Source organism: Alligator sinensis, unplaced genomic scaffold (genome assembly GCF_000455745.1).
Source record: "Alligator sinensis unplaced genomic scaffold, ASM45574v1 scaffold566_1, whole genome shotgun sequence".
In the NCBI taxonomy this organism is placed as follows: Eukaryota; Metazoa; Chordata; order Crocodylia; family Alligatoridae; genus Alligator; species Alligator sinensis.
In genome coordinates, this window is record NW_005842017.1 from 409,158 (window position 1) to 433,943 (window position 24,786).

At 40.3% G+C, this 24,786-nt stretch overlaps 1 protein-coding gene across 4 annotated transcripts in view; it reads right to left on the reverse strand.

Moving 5' to 3' along the window:
* The window catches only part of ADARB1 (adenosine deaminase, RNA specific B1), a 177,475-nt gene that overhangs the window by 19,279 nt on the left and 133,410 nt on the right, over positions 1–24,786 (reverse strand). For all 4 annotated transcript variants that reach the window (XM_006022056.3, XM_025202205.1, XM_025202206.1 and 1 more), the window contains 5 exons: positions 22,321–22,435; positions 18,305–18,473; positions 17,532–17,680; positions 16,445–16,613; positions 3,842–4,023 (listed from right to left, as the gene is read on the reverse strand). In XM_006022056.3, coding sequence (XP_006022118.1) covers positions 3,842–4,023; positions 16,445–16,613; positions 17,532–17,680; positions 18,305–18,473; positions 22,321–22,435 — 784 coding nt within the window. The remainder of the gene's footprint in view (positions 1–3,841; positions 4,024–16,444; positions 16,614–17,531; positions 17,681–18,304; positions 18,474–22,320; positions 22,436–24,786) is intronic.

A 24,786-nucleotide genomic window follows, 5' to 3' on the forward strand; every position in this document is an offset into this window, starting at 1 on the left:
TCTCCGGTGTAAGTAAATAATCTTTTCAATCAACCATTATGCCTCCGTGACTAATTCTAGCTCGAGTGTACTACTCCACCCCGCGACTTTTCTCCGGCCCCGCGGGCCCGGGCTGCCGGCCCCAGCCCGCGTGCACACAGACGGGCCCGGCTCGCGCCCGGCGAGGACGGGACTGGGAGCCGGCCCGCACAGTCCTTACACAGTTGGAGGTCCAATCATATAACCTCCATGTGGATACATTACTGTTATTATCATTTTAACAGGCCAGTCTGTCCCTTTAAGAGGGAACAGTCAGCCTTGTTGAGGCACCTCAACTGTGGGGCATTTGGATAATGATGAAGTATCCCACTGGGAGCTTAAAACCCTAGAGGAAAGAGATAGGCAGCAAACTGTGAGAGGACAATTTGCAAGGAGGAAAGCAGCAGGCAGGCTTTAAGTTCAACTGCTTGCTGCACAGAGGGTCCAGGCCGCTATACTAGAGCCAGAGCAAAAAGGGGATATCTTCCCCAAGTCTGGGACAGGACAGCAGGATTTTGTTTTGCTTATTTTGTTTGTTTAAAAGCCTATCATTTGGGAATGCTGGCTGAGGAACTCTTCAGAAGCCAGCAGGCTTGGCAACCTGCTTACAACAATCATCATCACCATTTTGTCACTCTGAGCTTTGGCTCATTCACCTAATGGCTTTATACCTGAGAAGACCCCCAGATTTGTGTCTGGTAACTATTTTGAATCAGCTTGCCTGGTGCTGAAGATGGAATTCTGTGCCTTGATTCATCTTTTGAGTGGTGTTCCCTTCTTCCCCTTTCAGAAGTTGATGCTTATGTATAGTGGATAAACTGGGCCTCAAGAACTGTGCATGGAATCATACTTTAACCAGGGAATAAACAGAGGAAATCAACTAATGGCTGTGGCCTCTGCTCAATGTCTGAAGCATATATAACTCTCATTAGTTAGAACAGCTTCCTTTACTCTCTGAATGTGCTTGGAGAAAGAGCAATGAATGGAAGACCATTCTGGGATGTGTCCTCCAACAGAGAGTAGACTGTTGTTAATAAACCTTGAAATATTGCATAGAGGTCAGGTCTTAAATCCCAATGACTTCTGCCAAAATGCTAGTACCCTGTAAGAGACAGTAGGCTAACTGAAAGCTAAGAAATCATATACAGTACCCAGACATAAAACCAGAAATGTCTACACTACCTTATTTTAAATTATGTACAAAGCTAAGGGAAAATAAATATCCCACAGTGTACAGAAAAAGTTGACAATTCTTCGGGGATTTTGTTTTACTGCCTTAAGAGCTGATGGACTGTTGGAGCTGCTCTACTTTTTGTACTCTTAGCAGGAAGCAAGGACACCAACTGTGCAGGTATAGCTCTGTTGAACAGTCCTAGCCCCCCTCCCCTCCCCCCCAAGTAAAGCAGTTTCCTGTGCATGTGACACATTCAGCAGCATCAGACCCTAGGAGGACAGTTGCTCAAGAAAGTTTCTGTTTCATAGTGAAAAAGCCTTTGCATTTTTTTGAATGCATGCAGGTTGCCAGGGAGTGGCCACCCACCATCATAGCAACTAGTTTCAAGGACCATGCTAAATTTCCTACTTGCTGACTGCTTTTTCAATCTACTTGCTTAGTTGGTGTCCCTTTTATGCTAAGTCTTCACTGAAGGCAGCATGAACTTCTCCTCTGCTTGTATTCATTTAGTATTTAGACCTAAGCTTTTGGTGCATACTTAATGATTTATATGTATATAATAGTCATCATACTGCCTAAGCCAGGATGTTCCCCTTTCTTACATGAATTTGGAATTTCTAATGGTACATCTTTATCCAACTATTTCTATTGGCATTACATTTGATTTAAAAAATATAGTTTTGCTACGAATATAGATGAGAGAATGAGCAATGAGAAAGCAATACTATCACTTAGCAGATGTTCCTACCTTTAAATCACACTACATTCCCCCCTCTAGCTGAATCAGAATACAACCAAAACTGCACAGCTGTGCAGGGAGAGAGAGGATTAGGATTCATTAAGCTTGCCCTGGTCTGTGGAGCTTCATTTGCATCTCCATAGAGTAGTGCATTAGGAGAGGTGTGGACCTGATAGTGGATCAATGACTACATAGTTGCACTAGCTGAATCCAGCTGTGGTACTGGCAGTACGGATTTTAAAGAGTCAAGCTGTTCTAAATAAATGGAGGAAAAAAAAAATAAAACCTGCTTCACCCCATTGCCTTCTTTTTGAGATTTCACATTCAGTCTGAAAGTTCAGAACATTTCAGAAAATCAGTCAGTGATGATATAGTTCTGGCAGCAGTACTGAAACAGACAGGACTATTTCATGATAGGTAAAGATAAAATTCTACAGCTAGACTATATAGAACTGAAAGTGAACTAAGCACCTTAGAGACCATAAAGCAACAAGGAATCTGCTTTGAGGAATGTACAATTTAAATACAAAATCGAGGAAACGCACACAATCAGGCTGCAACAACAAACTAAGAAAAATCTCTGTAAGTCAGTTATTGTGGCCTTAACAATATTTACTATTTAGAGCTTTGCGTGCTGCAGTTACTAGTTACTATCATATACTAATGGGTAGGCAACTCTTATCCCTTGACTGTTTCCTGAGCTGGGTAGTATTTAGTAACACTTCTGTTTCTAGTTAGAGAGATACTGGTTAATCTGATGTTTTATTCCCATCCCTTATTGTCTAATTGCAAATTCATGTCATTCACTAAACATGCTTTTAAAATGCTACTTTTTCTAAAATATAAACAAACACATGCTAAAAGCCAAGCTGTACAAAACAAAGCAGTGCACACAGCGCTGGGGAAACGCATGTTTTGAGAGGTAAAGAAATGTTCATTTTAAAGCTTTCATGGCATTATTGTGATAGAAAACTATTGTGGCATTAACTGATAGAAAACTTATTTCTGAAATGGGTTAAAATACCTAAACATTTCCTTTTAGGGAAGGATTAGTTGAGAAGGACCTTTGAATTCAAATGCTGCCATTCCTCTTAGCCCTACTATTTAACAAAATTCTAAAAACAGTATTTAGAGTATTAGACAGCAGCTGCAAAAGATAACTGCAACATTAGTTAATTACACTAGCTGAAGATTGTCATGGTTCTGTTCACCAGATCAGTTTCACAATCTATTTAAAAGTAATCCTAAGAGATGTGCCACCGGGCTCCAAATGCAGCATCTGTGCCCCAACCTACAAGGTTGAAGTAATATTATTATAGTAATTGGGCCATGCATACAAGTTGGGTGCCATGCTAATTAAAGCCAATGCTGCATCCAACAGAGCTTGATGACAGGAAGAAAATACAACCAATGGCAGCTGGGAAGTTCTCTCCATCCATATTTGGTTGATTATTGATCTAGAAATTGTGAACCAAATGTTTGTGCATCTTGGCACACTGCCAATGACGTAGACTGCTCAACAAATATCTGCAATGGCAAGAGAAGTAACAGTGACACACTATTCTGAGGATGGGAAGGGAAGAAAATTTTCACCAAACCCAGGCTTTCATCTTTACTGATGTACCGCTGGGGTGTCTGAATTCTGAAGACAATAGATAAATACAGCCATGTAAAATGGTTCTCACAGAAGACTCCAGAGACTCTTATTAGTGTCTCTCGACACGCAAAAGGGCCTTGAAATGGTAATTCTAGTCGATATAACTTCTTAAGTTTGGATCATAACTTCCTTGTTGTAGCCACAAAGCAACTTGCTCACAGTACATAATTTGCAATGTTTTGAGAACTGCAATATTATGTTACTGCTGGAATAGATTCAGTTACCGGCACAGCCTTCCCCATTAGATACTTGCCACTAAGTAAAGGTCTGTTGAGTGTATACAGAGTTGGTAGATCTTCTATCTCTGCTATCCGCTGGTATACTGCTCTGGATAGATGGTCCCCATGATATAAACTCCCCAAGATGATGCTAGAGAAGTAAATTGGCTCCACAAAGAGGCTAAGTAAGGCTCCTTGAATACCCAACACGTTCCACCTAAGGGGAAGGAAAACAAAAAAAACTTTCTTTTTAATGGAACAAGTAATCTCTACCAGAAACAAAAGCAGTCAAATCTCAATGGACTAGACTTTCAGTCCTCACTACTGACCAGAGCCTGACCATGTTGTGGTGAGACTTTGTAGCCTGCCATCTTGCACCCTACCTTTATACTATGCCTGTAGTGTCTGAATGGAATCCTGAGCAAGAAGCCCTAAATCAGCAGGTGCTGCATATTTGTTATTTGGAACCTGAGCCCAAATCTCAGGGAGAGTCCATGACTGCTTCTTCACTGTGACATGTGGTAGTGTTTCTCTTGTTTGTAATGATGGTTGAATGTCTCCAGACAGTCAGTAACGAAGTCCCCTTTTCCCAGGATGTAAGATCTAGGAGGGAGAGGACTCATTTCCAGGATCCTCTGCCTCAAGAGAAGGGAAAATTCTGATCTTCCTCCTTTCCTGCCACAAAAAGCTATTTGCAACCATGTCGCACAAGGCAGAAAGGTGACCAGATATGCTGAAGGATTCTCTGACAAGATCCTGATCATACATTCTTTGCCTTTTAAGCAACCTCACACTGTCTGTAGTAACCCTGCTTACACCATTTTGTGCAAGAGCAGAATAGATCAGGTGGGTACAGAACCAGTACGTGCAAAGGCAAAGCACACGTTTCTACTTCTATGTTCAAAATGATAGAAATTTAGCTTGGGGTATGGATGACAGCCAAGTGTACTGAAGAAGCAAGGTTTATTTGGTAATATCTTTTATTGTATAGTTGCAAGAAATGTTAATTACTTTTCAGGTACAAAGTGCCCTTCATCAAGGTACTCTGCAAAGCTATTGAGAGAGATGTTAGACAAGCCCCACAGCTTGTATAACTTCTCTCCCATTTATACAGCTGGTCTAATAAAAGATAATACCAAAAAGCCTTGCTGATCGCCGTTTCCTGGATTATCGTGGCTACAACAACATTCCTCCATTAATGAAACATATGAAAGATGTATGTAAGTCTCAAACTCCATTGTGGGACATATGAATTAGTCTCTTTTCTACAATATACATGCAGAACAGCTCTGGAAAATTAAGAAAGCATATTTGATTATAGCTGCTATGGTTAGGGGCAGTCTTGAGCACGGGAGCATAAACAGGGGAAGGCACAAGGTTTCTCCTGGTGCCCCTGTCATAGAACCTAGCTACACCTGCAATCCTAGTGGTTGACTGAGTATTGGGCCTTTGAAAACAGGTCAGCATTAGTTGCAGCTGTAGAGAATAAACACACACCTAAGGAAGCTTTGGAAGGCCTCAAGCCTTGGTGACACACAGTGCTTCTGGACTTTTCATCTGGGATTCATACTACCCTCAACACAGGCCAGAATCTAAGGTATAAGTGAACAACTTGCTAAAAAGCTTGTAAAAAATAATATATTAAGACTGTATAGGAAACCTGTAAAATTACGAATAAAAAAAAGAGCTCAAGAAAACAATTTACTTACACACATATCCCATAATGTGGATGCAAATGAAAACACCATATATTAGCTTACTTATCCATCATTAAAAGTATTGTTCCAAGTTGCTGGGAGAGGAGAATTTTGCATTAATGCAAAATGTTGTAAGGGAATTATTATAACTTATTTTCTATATTATTAAAATTAAGGAATGTTTTATGTGACATTGAAATTGTAACTTCCAGACAAACAATGGAAAATCAGATGAAAGGTATCATAAGAAAATCATACCTATTTAACTAATTTTAAGCCTAAGCAATATTTATAATAAAATAGGCTACATGAGAGTTTGACACAATTTTACCACAAGTAAAATGTTGTCAGTATAATAATCGGGTATCTGCCAAAAAACTCTGAATGTCATTTCTTCATTACTTACAGTGTTACCTCTCCCAACTATACAAAAGTGTAGGGACTACTGCAAGACAGAGGCCACATTATTTGAGGAAAAAAATAAGGAATTGGAAGCAAACACTGTAAAATGTGCAATTATAATTGAATCCCAAATCTGCACATACACAAATTAATGGTCACTTCTGCAGATTAAGAGTAACTTCCGCAGGTTTGGCCTGTCAGACTAAAAAGACATCTCATTTGTTGTGGTCCTGATTGACCCGAGTCAAAATCCACAGCAGAAGAGGAGCAGCACTGCTGTTTACACACGGTGCCCTGCTGTTTCTTTTCAAGAAGGTGACCAGGGGAAGTACAGCCTGACAGGCTCGTTTCTGGAATGATTGGCAATTAACTTAAATGAGCTGCGATTACCTCACAGAAGGAACACCGTTTCACAGGTCAAGTGGGGCAATGGACTCCATGGGTGCATCTCCATGAGTGGAAATGTGAGCTTCCCCAGGGACAAACAGCAGCGGCACAATGTGTGCCACTGCTACTTGTCCCTGGGGAACGCCTGTGCCACACACCCTCTGGCATGCGGCACATTGCCCCAGGTTTGGTAGGGGAGGCTGAGCTGGCCCCAGCAGCCTTACCTGGCAGCCGGAGTGTGGTTCTGGCCAGCTAGGCTCCAGTTTTGGGCAGTGTGCACGGCCCTGCCTTTTTTTTTTTTTTTTTTTAAGCTGTGGGGTTTTTTTAGCTGTGGGGAGAGATCCCAGGGTCAACCCCCACCCCCCACGCTGCTAACACCTTAATGTGTGGTGTGCTGCATTGCAGACAGGTCTGTGACCCCACATACTGCATGTCTGCGCTCGCCTGGATGCATCCTCTATGTCTGTAGGAGCCAGAACAAAACACTTTCTCTTGGGAGAAGTCTATTTACATGCTTAGATTTAAATTTTATAATCATTAGCAGGAAAACCTGGATACCTGTTTTACAAGAGGGCAGAGCTCTCCTATATGCCTCTTGTAAGACATGTATGCCCTCTGTGCCCTGAAGTAGGTTCCTCTATGGTGAGGTTTTTCTCAGTCTCTCTCTGGGACATCAGATATTGACCATGGCAAGATAGGGGGCATTGAGCAATGTACACTGGTGCTCCTAGTGATCCAGAGGAAACTTTCAGTTGCCTGCCTAATGGGTTTTTCTTTCCATGTTTCAGGTTAAATCAAATGCCAGATTTAGGGTAAAAAAGAAATCCCCTTCAAAGGATTCCCCATCTTACCCCCTCAGATAAGACTGTCAAGGATTGTTGGAGGGGTTTTGTTTTGTTTCAAGGTGGTGGGGGGTTGTCTTCAGTTGTAGCACGGGGCATGACCCACTTGTTAGGATCATCTGCATGGATTTTGATCAACAACTTTCCTTCCAGTGAAGGGGCCCAGATGGCATCCTTGGTTTCTTCTGCTTTATTTCTAAGACACACTGTACTTTGAGTCCTTTTTTTTGTTGCTGTTGCTCTGAAGACCCTACTTTTGTTAAAAGACCCTGAGGAGTGTTTTCTGGCTTGTGGTGTATAAGAGGGACCAGAGTATTCATGTCCATTATACCTGCAATTGAAGAGGACTGAACTCAATGGTCTCTTCTACTTATACTTTTACATCTCCAGTCCTCCAGACCCTCTGAAAATTAGTCTCATATTTCTGGTGTCCAAAGGGAAGTCACTTTCCTGTCAAAAAGCTTCCATCTCACCACCTAGCTAATTCCCTTTATTGCTAATGTTAATATGGGCTCTGAGATACAAATAAGATTTTACTTGTACTTTTTGCTTTCTTCTATTTTCATTTTTATTATATCTAGCATAAGAGAAGAAAAGCAACAGGTTTACAAGGAATCTTTCAGATAGAAGGAAAAGGCTGGCTTCCTACTGTCAGGTTTCCATTTCAAACTAATATAAATTCAAGACCAGTGATGCTACAAGTACTATGTGATTCTCAATGTACATGTTGTTCATGATGCAAATCAATTTCATATCTCTAAATATATTTAAGAAGCTTATATGCTTTTTTAATTATTCATCAAATACTCTAGCACAACCTACATGCGCATTTGTTGCTGAAAATAACAGAATAAAAATGCATACTGCAATTTTTAAAATGTGATTGTATAGAAAATGTTATTTATACCTACTCTAGAGAAACCACAGGAAAAAGGAAAGAAAATAAAGTATACTAGTCACATCCCCTACCTCCAGAAATTTGTTTTATTTATGTGCTAATAGAAGTATGTTAGGAATTGAATCACAGTTGACATTCATTTGTTTTAGAACGCACCATATGGAATATTTCTATCACAATTCATCTCAGGCGTACTGGCTGCTTGCAGATATTAAAAAACTAGGCACTTTAAACTCCTTGTGCTGCCATGCCGAACCCAGCACATGCCCAGAAGAGGCAGTGCACTAGTTGAACCTGGCTCGCCAGATCTCTGTATAGATCAAGTGATTTAGTGGGGCTTTTTTGGTGCTTTTATCAGCTGTTAGAAAGACTCCCACCCTCTCCTCCCTGCACTGTCCCCCCGCTCTCCAGCAGGGTTTTGCCTAAGACACAAACCAACAACATGAGAAATAAGTATTTTTCCCTTATTTTTCTATTCTTATAATTATTCATAATACAAATGACATCAATACCTTTCTGAATTGCAAATACTACTTTTTGCAGGTTTCACATGTTGGTAATAATCTATATAACTTCATTTTCCAACAGATATGCCATTTTAGTATTACACTGAGGCTTAATTATCATTGTGGCTTCTCGTAGATGTTTAAAAACCAAACCCTGAAAACCACGCTTTACCAAAAGCAGCAACATGTTATTTCCACCCAGCTTTGCAGTGATCTATATAGACACTGCAAAGCTGGGTGGAAATAACATGTTGCTGCTTTTGGTAAAGCGTGGTTTTCAGGGTTTGGTTTTTAAACATCTACGAGAAGCCACAATGATAATTAAGCCTCAGTGTAATACTAAAATGGCATATCTGTTGGAAAATGAAGTTATATAGATTATTACCAACATGTGAAACCTGCAAAAAGTAGTATTTGCAATTCAGAAAGGTATTGATGTCATTTGTATTATGAATAATTATAAGAATAGAAAAATAAGGGAAAAATACTTATTTCTCATGTTGTTGGTTTGTGTCTTAGGCAAAACCCTGCTGGAGAGCGGGGGGACAGTGCAGGGAGGAGAGGGTGGGAGTCTTAGTTGCCTATCCCCATTGTTGTGGCTATAGCAGCAGCGTGGCTACTTCTAAAACAGCAGCAACTCAGCAGCAATACATGTTTCTTTGGTCATGGCAGAGACTCCATGGGAGGCAGCCTTTTTTACAACCAATAAGTTGTGTCTGCCTCTCCATTCACCAGCCCGCCCTAACGTACGAACGTAACTCGAGTCGGCCCTGGCCGTCCGAGACACAGGGTTTTGTTTTTAAACATCTACGAGAAGCCACAATGATAATTAAGCCTCAGTGTAATACTAAAATGGCATATCTGTTGGAAAATGAAGTTATATAGATTATTACCAACATGCGAAACCTGCAAAAAGTAGTATTTGCAATTCAGAAAGGTATTGATGTAATTTGTATTATGAATAATTATAAGAATAGAAAAATAAGGGAAAAATACTTGTTTCTCATGTTGTTGGTTTGTGTCTTAGGCAAAACCCTGCTGGAGAGCGGGGGGACAGTGCAGGGAGGAGAGGGTGGGAGTCTTAGTTGCCTATCCCCATTGTTGTGGCTATAGCAGCAGCGTGGCTACTTCTAAAACAGCAGCAACTCAGCAGCAATACATGTTTCTTTGGTCATGGCAGAGACTCCATGGGAGGCAGCCATTATGGTGCTCCTACTAAGCTGTGAACCAGGGCTGGTGCCCAACTTGCCACCCTAATTTATACTATTGGAATAAGGACAGAAAGACTTATGGTGCCATCAACTGGTCAGTGAAGAAGCATGGCATTGTGAAACTCAACTCCTGATTATATAGACCTTGACTGGATCTTCTCGTTCTAATTATACAGGATTCCAGAGCAAAAACCAATAAACAAGCTAGTCAGAGAAATAATAATAAATTGGCAATGTCACCCCCCCGGAAAAGTGTAGGGTAATACATAACTGGTGAGAAAAGGACATGACAAATAAAAGGAAGTAATTTTATCTTGTTACAGATACCTTTCTTCTATTCTGTTGAGAAAGGCCAGACTGAAGATGCCAGGTGTAGTAACCTCAGAAGGCAAGGCTTTCCTTATTATCACATTTACAAGTCTCTCTGGCCATTGGAGACTTCATAAGCATTAAGAAGTCTGGCTGATAGTGATGTATCAAGGTAGGAGATTACTTGTTTGTTGCTTTGCTCAGCCCCTGCATTCTTGTATGCTCTGTCAGTGCCTAGCTTACCTTCAGCTGTCCTCAGAACCTTGGACACCAACATTGTGATACTCCGCATAAGAGCTGTTGGCAGAAACTACAAACGAAGACTGTGGAATTGGCACTCTAAGAGCAGTACAAGAAGCTTATTTTTGTTGAGGTAAATCAACTCAGCTAGAGTACTCTAGACTTTTATGGCTGGCCTGGTGGACCAACCTATTCTGTAAAAGTGGTGTTGTGGTTACCTAGATACAGGAGTGTCAGATAAGGATATTCTCAAAAACACCATTTCCAAAAGAGATGTACTCTGTCAACACTTCCCTAGTGGTGGACAGAAACAACTGCTGTTACACTGTGGACAAGGAAGTAGGGCTGTCAGGATCTCCTAAGGCTGAAGAACAAGATGAAAGAACCTTAATCTGAGAATACCAACAGCCAACCAACATTTCTCTATGTACCAGTAACTGCTTTGCCTGGTGTACCATCCAAGTTCAAGAGACTCACGATTGTGAGGAATATAGAAGTGAGGGATGAGATAGGGGCAGAAAGAGAGGACTGAGGAGGTCACCAATCCTGACAAAGACAAACTATTAAAGCAAAAACTAGTACTCCTTTCAAGGAACAGTGTCAAACATGCAAGAGGAAAGACTGCAAGGGAGAAAAAGGAAGCCTATAACAACACTGTGGGCATGTCCTACACAAGATGCTACACTGCCATAGTGATGAGCTACAGTGACATAGCCTGTTGCTATGGTGACGTAGCATCAGTGGGCACAAACCATGATGCCGACCGACACTATGTTGCTGTAGCAACAAGCTACATTGCCGTAGCTCATCACTACGATAACGTAGTGTATAAAAATAACTGTGGGCTGCTGGGACTGCACAGTATGGAGTGTACTGCACCGATACTGCTAAAGCAACTACCAAATGCTGCACAGTACTAAATACACAGTCAGGAGCATGCTCCCAGTAAGCAACAATTTTAGTATGCTTTTTGAATAGGCAGATGCTCTGATTTTCAGAAGAAATGTGGCAAGGAAATAAAAGCCTCTACATACATACTCAAGATGATAATCCATATCAGTAAAATCCTGAGGAAGGAATAGGGAATGGTAGTAATTCAATTTACTCAGTCCCTATGATGAGACAGATATGAGAGTACTCTGTCCCTAAAGAGCATTCAAGACAAGGATGCATGTACTTGCTTGTTATCAAGATAAGAATATTGATGCACCCCTTGCTGTAGAAGCCAACTATCAATAACATTAAGATAGCAAAGACCACAAGTCAATGTGTTAAAGACACTGTGTGTGCGATTAAGTTCTTTCAAACAGTGAAAACCAGTGAGGAAAATGACTGACCTCTACTGTGACTTTACAGAAACAAAACCAAACCCTTCTCCAGAGCTCTTTGGTGTTCTTTCACACAGAAATATATCAGAAAACAATTTTGCTACAGTGGAAGGGCAACATAGATAGCTCTCTTTGGAAATAAATCTGAAGTAACGAATGAAGTCCTAATGACTCATTTTCCACATCGACAAAACACGACCAATAATGCTCCCATTGTGAAGCTTTCTTCTTTGTGTCTGTAATGTTTTGTGAGAACTTCAAGACATTATTGGCAGCCAATAAATCTACATGAACATAAGACTGGAGATGAAATGTACAGATCAGTAATGAAAGAAAATGCAAGCAATTCCAAAGTTAAGACTGCTTTTTAATAAAGCAGGTGAATGTCTGAAAATGCATAGTTATGGCACTCAGTCTTAATGGTACCTGGAGTAACCACTTTAATATGAAAAAATGTTTACATGTTTATTAACCCAGATTAAATTAAATTAGTTGTAAAGATGTACATTTTTATTTCCCATATCCTTTTCCCTTCTGAGGCCATTACAAAGCAGTGTTAATATTGTTGGGTATTCAGGGTGGACCCCATCTTTCACCCTCTCCTTCCAACCTGAAGCAAAATTATCAGGTTTCTTGCTTTGTCTCCTTTTCTCTTTTAGAGGGGTGAGGTGAAAAGATGAAGTAAACTGAAAGGATGATTTTCTGGCTGAGGTCAAATAGTCAGAGATAGGGTTTCACAATTCCTTGCCTTCTTGTTTTCTAGTAGCTGGCACCATAAACCATACTGCTGCTCATATGTTAACACACTTATGTAATAAGACAAAAGACTGGCAGAACATAAGAGATGCCATACTAGATCAGACCACCAACCCATCTAGCCCAGTATTCTGCATCTCAGTGTCACAGATCAGATTCCAAGGGGAAGAGTATTTATGCAAGGCCTATCCAGACTGATGCGTCCCTTGCCAACGTGCAGCTTCCATCTAGGTTCTTGGGTTCCACCAACACATGCATATAAAAGATGTATACATGATACCAAAGCTGTAGCAGAGAAAGCCCATGTCTCACTATATCATGGGTATTTCCCTGTTTGTTGGCTATAACTGGTAAGTTGATGGCCTACTGCCCATCATTAGAGAAGACAATCAATAACCTGCACTGAGGTTTCACAACTAGTCACCTTTGTTGCTGAAGTAAAAAGGAAGAGAAGAGAAGTGTAGAGGAGAGAATATTGGCCCAGAAGGATAGCTGCAAGTTCTTAGAGGTCTAGCATTTCTACAAGCCACAGTGGAGCTGGACAGTTAGCTGCTAATGGGCAGCAAACTAGAGTTGTGACAAAGAAATTTTGAATATAAGCTGATCATGTGCCAAGAATCAAATTACCTATATAAATTCATGTGAGCAGAATTAACCCAACTTCTCTAGATTAAAGGATTTACTGAGCAATAAAATGTTATCCTTACCAAAATAAAACAATAACCATAATGTTGCTTCAATAGTTAGTAGACTGACTTGATAAATTACATTTTTTCTATAATATCATAGTCACAGACACAAATTAACTTTAATTAGGAGACATCTTTTGAAAATCTCAATAAAAATCCAATGACATGACATTTTTTTAGTAATATTATGGTAACAAATAATAGAAATTGCACAATAATAAATAAATTAAAGTGAAATTCGCAGAATGCAGTTAACTGCCATGGAAATATTGAATGTAAAATAATGGGCCTCCTTGCTACTCATACAGCCTCTGCTCCATGAGTCTCTGGGTCATCTCCATTTCCTTCACCAACATAAACACATTTCCAATCTCTCTGGCCCCTAAGAAAGGAAATATTTATTTATGTAAGCGTGACCTGGATTCTGCTGTGCATTACACACAATCAACAAAATAGTGAATTGAGTGCTAGCTGAATAACCTCTCTTTTTTTCTAAACTGATGATGTTATAAGTCGTCAAATGAACACAGGATGATTTTTACATCTTGGATGGACTTTAGAAAGTTGACAGATAAGCTCTTGACCTGTAAGGTGGCAACTTCACTTGAAAGTTATTGAGAAAGAATATATAAGAAATCACATATCATTTTTAGGAAATTACTTGTCAACATATAACAATCTTTCATTGCCCCAAGTTTTGAAGAGATCATGAACATATATTTCATAGGACTTTAACAAATAAAGGTGCAATTTCCTCACTGATTACTTTCAGAAAACTCTGGAGACTGGATAACTAAGGGTGCTTCTGAATGCGACAAATTGGTCTTTACAGTGGTTTAATTGCCCTTTTGCACCACTTTAATGGCATTGCTATTTACTCGTTCGGCGGCATATTCCACTCTAATTTCATGACGATGTACATGTTCAGTGGCGTATTTTGCTTTAAATGACTTTGTTACGTAGTGACGTAAAACCCATCCGAGATATTTTAGTTTGCTACGTAATGAAGTGCAATAGTGCACAGGGTGCTAGAAGCCCAGACGTGCTCGGGGAATCTTGGGCTGAGCGGGCTTCCAGTGCCCCATGCGTCGTCCTTGCCATGCTCTCCTCCCATCAGTACACCCAGCCACCCTCCTGCCACCTTGCTGCACTGCCCCAGGGGCAAGTCAGCCCATTCCTGGGTGGTCCCAGGCAGTGGGAAGGCAGCAGGGACGGTTTAGGGGTTCTGGAGCCTACCTGCCTCTCCCACAGCCAGGGGGTGAGCTGCCGGCAGGCCAAGGGGCCCCTGAGCTACGGGGGACCTCGGACCTTCCCTCCATGGTGGTGGTGCTCCCAAGGCAGCACCTACTCCCTAGCACCCGGCCCTGGCGGTTCCAGGGGGCACCGCCACTGCGGAGGGAAGCACCAGGCCCCACACAGCTGTGCGACCTGGTAGCAGCTCATATGGGCAGGCTCCACTGAGGAAAAACAAAAAGAAAAAAGGAGTGAGGAGACTGATCTTTTTTTTTTCCCCCCCTTCTGAAGCCTGCCTGCCTGCCTGAGCTGTGCAGGGCCCGGTGCTTCCTTCCATGGCTGCGGCACCCCCTGGGACCACCTGGATGGGCTGCTAGTGGGTGGGTGCTGCCACCACCACGGAGGGAATCACTGGTCCCTGCGCAGCTCAGGCAAGCAGGCAGGCTCCAGGAAGGAAAAAAAAGGTTAGGCTCCTCAGTTTTTCTTTTTTTTTCTTCAGTCAAACCTGCCTACGTGAGCGGCTGCCAGGTTGCACAGCCCCTGAGCTGTGTGGGTTCTGGTGCTTCCCTCCACAGTAGTGGTGCCCCCTGGGACCACCCGGGTCAGAAGCTAGCAGGCAGGTGCTGCCTGGGGGTGGGGTGCTGTTGCCACGAAGGGAAGGACCAGGGCACCCCATAGATCAGGGGCTACTCGGTCTGCTGGCGGCTCGTTCCCCGGCCACGGGAGAGGCAGGCAGGCCCGGGGGAGGGGGGTGTCGGGGAAATGATAAGGCCCCTCACCGCTTTCTTTTTTTTCCTGGCGGAGCCTGCGGGGAAGGAAGGGCAGGAAGGGGCAGGGGGGTCGTGATGCACTGTGATGTCACGTGATATCACAGAAGTCCTTAAATTGAAACAGTGGATTTTTGTGTCATTTAAAAACTCACTATTTCAATTTAGGAAGAACCAAACTCCTGTCACATATACAAGCACCCTAAATAAGTAACTTGTTCTGTGTTTTTTAACTCTGCTTTAACACTCATATATTATAATGAATATATCTTGGACTGTAAGCCAGACAGGGACCATTTAATGTGCTTGTGCATTGTCTAATGTGTAGAACCCCAGCTAAAGGTATTATCACACACGATGCGGAAATTCGCATTTATTGCAGGAGAGGAGAGAAATCAATACAATATGTGGAAAAGCTTCAGAGAGTCCAGAGGAGAGCCATGCATATGATCAGAGGGCAGGAGAATGGCCTTATGATGAGAGGCTGAGAGCCATGGGACTCTTCAGGCTGGAAAAGCACAGGCCCAGGGGTGACTTAGTGGCTACCTATAAGTATATAAGGGGTGTACATCAGGATCTGGGTCACCAGAGCGCCCCAAGGGATGACAAGGTCAAATGGTCACAAACTCCTCCAAGACTGTTTCAGGCTGGACACAAGGAAAAAAATTCTTTATTGTCCAAGCCCCCAAGGCCTGGAATAGACTGCCCCCAAAGGTGGTGCAGGCATCTAGTCTGGACTCCTTAAAAAAACATTTGGATGCCTATCTTGCTGGGATCCTTTGACCCTAACTGACTTCCTGCCCCTGGGGCAGGGGGCTGCACTCGATGATCTTCCAAAGTGCCTTCCAGCCCTAATGTCTATATTTCCCCCATTTTGCAGCTTTAAATCTAATAATTTTTCAACCAACTTTTGTTTGAGAAAAACACTCATTTTTATGAAAAATGAAAGAATTTACATGCACAATAACCAAGTAAGGAAGTTTAATACTCCTCTTGTGTTATTTATGGGAATTGACAGTGTGGACAGTAAAAAGAAAGTTAAATATTATTCAAGAATATTAAGGGAATACAAAGAAATGTCAGGAAAGCCAAAAGTAGCTAATTTATACTATTAGAACCTTCATCAATAGAATTACAGGACCTAATTATCATGCTGAAAGATCAGGTTAAATGGACTGACCCACAGTCAGTTAATTCACCTCAGGAATCAACAAGTGATTGAGATAAGACATTGCCAACTTTATTTCTGAAGTCAATGTAGATATCACGTATTTCTTCCAGCTATCTAGGTTTTAGGATGCAACTTGTAACTGAAATCATTTGTGCGGCAATCAGATAAGAGTAACAAAGAAACCAAACACTTAACATCTCACCTAGCTATCTTGTCACTGCATGACATGGTAAGCAGCCTCTCTCCCTGTAGTACTCCATCCCAGGTCTGGATAGTTGTTGTAGAGCGGACAGGAATTGTCCCTTCTCCGGATTCTATTTTTGTCCGTAGCTGTCCTCTTGCTTTACGGTTTGGATGCCTGTCTCCCTGATCTAGGTGACAAAAATTGTTTATAATTAATTGAGAGAGAATATTAATGTATTTTATAGAAACTGATGGTCATCAAATGAGAAAAGGCAACCTATTTTTTAGCTGGTAACCATCTTGAAAAAGCTCATTAATTTGTTACCAGAAAAGACCATGAGATACAAATATTTCGTTCTTAAATTCCATTCTAGGCCCTTCAGTCACAGAATGATGTTAACATATAATGAGAGGAGCAAGGATTTTTGGGGTGATATCTTTTATTAGACCAAATATATAGGTGGGAGAGATCTTAGATGAACTTTTGGACACAGGCTAGGCACCCTTCCTCAGGTCTGACCCTGAGTACAGGGTATCTTGTGTTCATAAGCTTGTCTAAGATTTCACTCAGTTTGTCCTATAAAAGATATCACCAAAAAAAATCCTTGCCTCTTGCGTATTTTCTGGACCATCATCACTAACACATCACTAAAATATATACAGGAATTTAGAGGAGGGCAACAAAAATTAATAAAAGCACAAAGAAGCACAGTGACTTCTGGAAAGACGCATGCCATCTCACTGGCTTATCCTTCAAGGCTCTAGCCGCTAGTCCACATGGTCTTCCCATCTGTCTGTACTGAGTCTAGCATTTCTAGTATGACAAAAATAAATGGCAGCATAGCACATTATGGACTAACTCATTCAGAGAAACACGTGCTTTTGTAGGCTTTAGCTTACTTTGCCAGATGCTATAAAGGGACTTGCAGAGAACAATGTACTATATAGAAAATAAGGTAATTTAAATCCAAAAAATATTTGTCTAACACAGATACTCAGCAAATAGGACAATTAAACTGACAGCTTGGCTTCTAACATTCCCATCTGCCTATAATCAAACATATTGTTGGTAACTCCTTAGCTTTATAATAGGGTCCTAGTCATACCCTCTTGTGCTGCTTCATGTGGGGAGAAGATCCTAGCATCTCCACAAGGAGAGGTGCTGATATAGAGATGAAATTGCACATTTTCTTTCAGTTTAAACCCTCCTCGTTCAGACTTGATAAAAATGGATTTTAGCTGATCATCTTTATTACTGGAACAAACAGAAAAGAGAGATACAGTCAAAACCTGAAGCGAAACAAATATAGTATGCTAAGCCCGGTCATACTTACTATGGCAGTAGATGTATCATTTTGTAAACAAAATAAAGAATGTAAAGAAGTTTACTTATAAGCTCACGTCTGTCCAGTGAAGTTATAATGAAAACAGTAAAGGAAATTAAACAAAACCATACTTTTGCTAGTTTATTTGTTGGTATTTTGATTCATTTGCACTAAATTTTAAAAAATGGAAAAACAAATGGGTTTATATGCTAAAGGATGACATGCTCAACTCACAATATGCTTAACTAAACAGCATCTGTTTAATTAATAAATGAATCGTAATAAGCACAGCTTTGTTATAGGTATGTGTCCTTAAAATGAGTATTAACTTTCTGTTAAACTTTATGATGGGTCTGATTTTCCAATATAATATTTCAGTTAAATAATGACTGATGTTACATGCCATTTTGTTTTATCAAGACTTCGGTAGCTTTGTGCTATAATTCAAATAATAAGTTTTGTGTTATAATTCAAATAATGATCACATATAAAAGGTCTTGAAATTTCTCTTCTATATGAAGTTTGTAGCTTAAACTCTGCCCTTCTAAACTTACCTTAAGAAGAACTCAAGTTGTGTATATAGAAATTTAAGCAGGCACCTGCGAGAGATAATTTCTGCATGGCAATCATTTAATGCAAGTCCACGGTCACTCATATATTCCCCATTGATACATTTTGTTCCCGTGGAAACACTTATTACCTGGGCATCCTTCACATCTGTACCTGTGAAATAAATTTCAGGAAGAAAATTTATTTAAATGCATTGAAATTTATCGGTTGAATTTATTCGCTAGGCTTAAACAATTTATTTTAAAAAAATAAACTTTCTTCAAACAATTTATTTGCAACAAAAACATCCACTTAAGAATTCGTCTTTGCACATCAGCTTGGCCACTGATATCAAATTCAGGCTAGATTAGAAGTTAAATAGGAAACCAGTGATGAAACTGTTGCTGCTTCTGGAAAAGTCAGTAGGTTTCATTAGGAGGTACACATTCCCCAGACAGCACTGGATCAATGCTCCAGCATAATGTCAGCTGGCATAATGTTCTTGGAGATGCTCTCTCTCGGACAAGATATATCCCAAGGCACTTTTTGTAAGAATAAGAGTGATATTCCTAATGTCTTGATCAAATTCCCAGCTTGGATAATTATTTGAAACCTGCTGGCATAGCTTTGTATGGGGTGAGTGAACCAAAAATAGTGGATTTTTTTCACACAGGTTCATAGAGTCAGTCCTTTCAGATTTGCCATGTCCTTTGGGTTCAAACAAAACTGGAATGTTTGAACTAACCTGCTCCTCCCAAAGCCTCAGTCTTCCCCCAAGTGGACTCTAAACCTCAAACTTCTTGAGAATTCTTTTTGAGATGACGATGGTAGACCAGTGTTCAGAATCCTCCTTCAACTGTTATGTCTTAGGAGTGCCCCCTGGAGCTCATCCTCCTGAAGTAGGGCAGGAATGACTAGTATTGTCAATGATACCTTTGAGTCCAGAAACAACTACCACAATAGAGTTTCAAGTGTCTTAAACTCCAGGCTCAGTTAGCTATGGACAACAACAGGATATTTCTTGCTCTACATGATGAAAGCAGGGCCAATGTAGGCCATCCAGGAGACCATTTCTAGAATTCGGCAAGCAGCGCAATTATCAGACCCATTCTCCATGAAGGCCAAAGGGAGAATAATTTTTTGAAGGTCCTCAAAGGGGTTGGGAGGGAAGGCTCTGCCACCAAATGTAAAAACATCTTTAGGGTAAGGGTTTGACAGAAGTCTCATAGGAGAAGAGATGGAAATATGATATGGTATTCAGTGTACCTTAAAAATTTAAAAATTTAGTCCAGCTATTTAATGCAATCTGTTTTAGGCCCCAGTCCAGCAAAGCATTCAAATACAAACTTAACGTTATAACTGCAAGCAGTTCCATTTAGGTCAACAGGACTATACTTTGCTGAACTGGACCATTATTTCTTTCAATTTCTATAGTTTCAATTGGATACATTACTCTCTTTTTTGTTTGAAATGGTCATGGTTTTGATTTTTACTCTTAATGGGTTACCATCCTGATTTTAAATTTGAATGAAATGGGAGTAGACCACTTGAAATAGGAAAACATCACTTCAGTGAGGCTCCATGCAGGCCCTGAGGTTCACCTGGACACATTTCATACAAGGGTCTAGTTTCAAATCTTTCATATATAGCAAAATTTGATTAAAACCTATGTTAAAAAATAAAGTGTTCTGTTATTTAAAGTTATTACCTTCACATTAATCACTTCCTTTGGGACAGAGAGAGAAAGTTATCTTCCAACTTAAAGAATTTAGTACTATAGAGACAGATGGTATCATTTAGAAAGATCACATCCGCCTTAATAATTTACACTATTATAAGGCACTGGTCTATTAAAAAGACTAGAAAGTATGGCAGGGAACCAAAACATGAGTATATACAGGGAAGATATAAATTAGACTAAAAAACAAACAAACCCTCAAAACATTACGGCAACACCAGGTTTTTTAATATTTAATCATTCCACAGAGCAAATAGTACCTTCAGTACAGTATTTCTGGTATGAATTAATTCTGTAGGCTACAGCATAGTAAATTATCATGTGTGCTGCCTACCCTTTGAAAGAAATAAAAGGCAAATGCATGAAAAATACAGAGATAAGACAAAACATACTCTTTTACTAAAAAAAATTTAAAAAATAAGAAAACATGGGCCACATTCTCATTTAGGATTTGGTTCCTTTACACTGCTCTGTCAGCATAAACTGGCTATTTCTACCAAGCCATCAGCCATGTCCTCAACACACAGGAATTTACCAACTGTGCACAGCCAGAGGAACTCACTTCTATATCAGATGCCTTCATCTCTGCTTCATGCAGGCAGCAAGTTAGAGCCAGAGAAAGGTAAAACAGTGGCAATTCATAAGCTGGCAATTCATAAGCTGGTGTACAGTCCCCTTAACAATACTAGCCAGCTTTCTTCCATTTTGGTTTGGCACTGGGGCCAGCCTGAGAAACAGGGAGCCATAATCAGCTTCCTGATGGTCCTCCTGAATCAAATATATCTTGGCACAAGACAGGATTTGGTCTCAATGTTTGTATTGCAGTATACAGTCCCCTATATAACTATTACCTACAAAACATTTCTTCCTGATCAAATATTTCTTCGGAGCACCTTATGACAGGGGTTGTCAGCTGGGAGTACTTGGAACGGTCCTAGGGGGCAAGTGCAGGCAGGCAGAGACAGAGCGCTGCCACCTACCAGGAGCAGGGCTGGGGTGGGGTGAGGGCAGCAGCGTCCCTCTGCGGGGCAGGGAAGCTCGCAAATGGTGGTTGCCGCTGCCACCCACAAGCCCCGTGAGCTTCCCTGCTCCGTAGACGGGTGCCACTGCCGTCACCCCCACGCGTGTCCCCCCACCAGCCACCAGGGGCACTTTGATTAATAAAGGTTGAAAACCCCTGCTTTATGAAATAGTGTTTACGATGCATCATTTGAAACAAAGGATGGTTGGCCCCCACCTCATTTTATATACTTTCTGCTGGTTCTTGTCCAATTAGTTTTTATATTTATAAACAGCACAGACTAAGACATGTAGGTAAAGTAAAAAGATCCAAACTAACAAATTTAACAGCTTCTTAAATCAATCAAATCAGTGGATATCAGAAGCTTTAGTAAACTTAAGCTTAATACTTTACTGCATGAGAAGGCACTAAAACCCAGTGTTTGTTTCACATATTGCATAACACATCAAAACACAATGGGACATTACAGAATATTCAGGTTCACTTTTTTTTTTTTTTTTTTTATCTGGCTTGACACTATTAGTAAATCAGAAGCCTGGCAATAAATTCAACAGTGACCAGAGATATAAAGCTTCATAGACTAAAAATTATCAGTTCTTATACTGATAAGACATGCAAGAAATAAAAGCTAAGATTCTGAATGTACTTTGCACTGCATCTGCAGTATTGTCAATTGCCAAATCAGGCGATTCATACTTGCCATTAAAATCTGCATATTTGATGTTTGTGAATAAATAAGTGTATTGCAGTAATTACTATACCAAGTACAATTACACTAATAACTAAATACAGTAAGAATAATTAAACAAAATGTAAAAATGAGAATATTTAGAATGCATACGTAATTTATGCCCTGACTTAAGTATGCAATGTAATAAAGTGTATTTGGGGAGTTTATTACCCTTAATTTTTTTTTCAGTGTGATACATATCTCATTTTAAAAAAGGTAATGTATATTATAGAATATGGCTTATCTAGAAAATTCAGTTGATTTTGTTGGAGAGAGAGAAGCTCTGTGAAAATAGAGAGGTATTTACAGGCATAACTTTCTGGTAACTGCCAATCACAAGGATGTGACTTCAGCTATCCTTATATTTATTATATACTCTTCCAATTATGCATTAAAGATAATTCAGTTTCTTTTTTCAGAAAGAAAAATGAAGTGTAAAGATAAATATCTTTTAACTACCTAGATCTTTATAATGTGTCCATCACTATGGTACCTGAACACTTAGTAGTAGTAGTAGTAATTTTCTTTTTACCTGTCGTCATGACAACTCCAGCAAGAACTTTTCTACGTGCATGGGGAGATGTGAAATTATCAGTCAAATCACTGAATTTATCTACAACCAAGCGTGCAACAGCATCAGCTAAAACCTGCAAGATCACAGAAATACATATTAGAGAAAATTAAACAACAAATCAACAGTTACAGCATTTATATTACAAAGATTTAGATTCTTCTGTAATTTTACAAGACAGATTAAAAATCCTCTGGGGTTAACTTTTCTTTATCATCTGTTGATAATCATTAGGGGTAAGGTTTTCCACTGTCCACTCTCTCTGAATGTCCTACTTGGGATTAGTAGGGTCTGATTTTCAGGGATGGTGAGCACTTAGTTCCTAATTGCTGCAACTGGAGCTTTATGTGCCATGCATCTCTGAAAAATCAGGTTCTTGGAAAATCTGAGTGAACATCTAAATCCTAGCGTTAGTTGAAATTTTGATAATTTGGGCTTGAGTAAATAGCTGAACAGATAAGTCAGTGTGTTTATAGTGGTATCTCAAATTACATCATTTCAATGTCCTGTAGCCTCAGGAAAAGAATACCAAAATACAATCAAAGTTGTTTTTTTGACCGACATGTATCTTTTATTACACTAGAAATTAGTACACACATATACAAATTTGTGTCTTCAGCTCTCAGTGAATATATATTTTAATTTTAGGTAATGCACACAACATTTGAAATGGATATTTTAAACATGCAAGTCTACACGGACTATCAATAATATACTAATACTTCTCTTTTTAATCTTTAGGAAAGCCTGGAATAATAGGTAATGTTTGCAGCTTGCCAAATGGATCAGCAAACTCAAGGGCTGTCAGATTTCAAGGTCTAGCATCAAGGAAACTTTGAAAATGCTATATTGCCAAAAAAAATTGTTTAACTTTGAAGACTGGATGATCTCAACTGTCATACCATCCCATAAGGACAGAAACTGATTTTTAGGCAGCCACAAAGCTACAGGTTTAAGTCATAACTACAGTCTTGAATTTCACCTGGGAACAAACCAAAAGGTAAAGTAGATTAAGAAGTAACAGTACTATATACGAAACACTAAATGAGTTTGCTGCATTTGATACTAGTTGAGAGTTTTCTATACATGGCCATGCAGAGTATAAAGCACTCATTATCCAAACCAGAAGAGACAAAGGCATGGATATTTATGGCAAGTTCCATATTAAAAAAAATTACTGTAACCTTCTACTTGGTGTATATGGAGAAAAGTCATAGATGAGAGCAAATTATTGCACAGTGGACATGTCTACAGATGAGCATTTAATGTACATTAGCCCAATTTAAAGTACATTAAAGGTGCGCGTTTACGCGTGTGCCCTTAATGTGCCTTAAAAATGGCAATTTAAGGCTATCCATAAAGCAGATATCAAATTTATGTGCAGATAGCTAAATCATATTTGTGAACATGTAGACACATTAATGCACATTAACACAGTATGTGTCCATTGACTTGGGACTAATTTAGTCCTAAGTCTGTCTGCACACCCACATTAACACACCTAGCACATGCATGTGTAGATGTGTGCCTAACTCACCTTAATGCACATTAGGTTGATGAACATTAAGTTTAGGCATGCCTAAAAGCACATGTAAACATGCACAGAAAGTGTCACTGTCTACACATGCAAACACTTATTTCATGGTAATTTCCTCTAATCATGGTAAATTCACTACCTTTAAATAAAAGTAGCAAATTTACTCAGGAGTAATTACTGTGCAGTACAGCATGTGTAGACAGCTGACCAGGAGCAAATGTTACTAAAACATAATTGTAATAGAATTATGCAAATAGATGCTGGATCCAGATGAATGTAGTGACTTTGATTTTCCACTGTGTCTGAACACTTCTACATCGTGGTACAGAGTGGTGATTGCAGGGAACAAAATTCAAGGACTTACCCTTTCCCAATATTACTGTATTTACTCAAATCGAAGACAAGGTATTTTCCCCATTCCCCTGCACAGTAGCAGGGAGCTCCCGTGGGTCTGGTTCTGGTCCTGACCCAGGGCCAGAGCTACCATTGCCACTATGGCCTAGCCATGGCTAGAGCCCATCCCCCCCCTTTTTTTGCAAATACATATCAGCCATGGGGGGGGGGGGGGTGCGCGCACACACACACACACCCCCACACGTACATGTTTTCCATGAGTTGGGCCAGAGCCCTCACACAGGGTAAGCATTGATGGAGGGCAGCAAGCAGAGTGTGGGGGGAGAGGGGTAGCAGGTACTGGGGAACAAATGGTGGGGGGAAGGGTTGAAAATGGCATGGGGGCAAAGGGCAGGTTACCTGTTCCTGCTTTCCCCCCTGCTCCCTAGTCATTACTGCTTTCCCTCTTGTCACTGCTGCAGAAGTAGGGGGAGGAATTTAAGATGACCCTCCAGTAATTAGACTCTTCACATGGACCATTATAACAAATGTATACT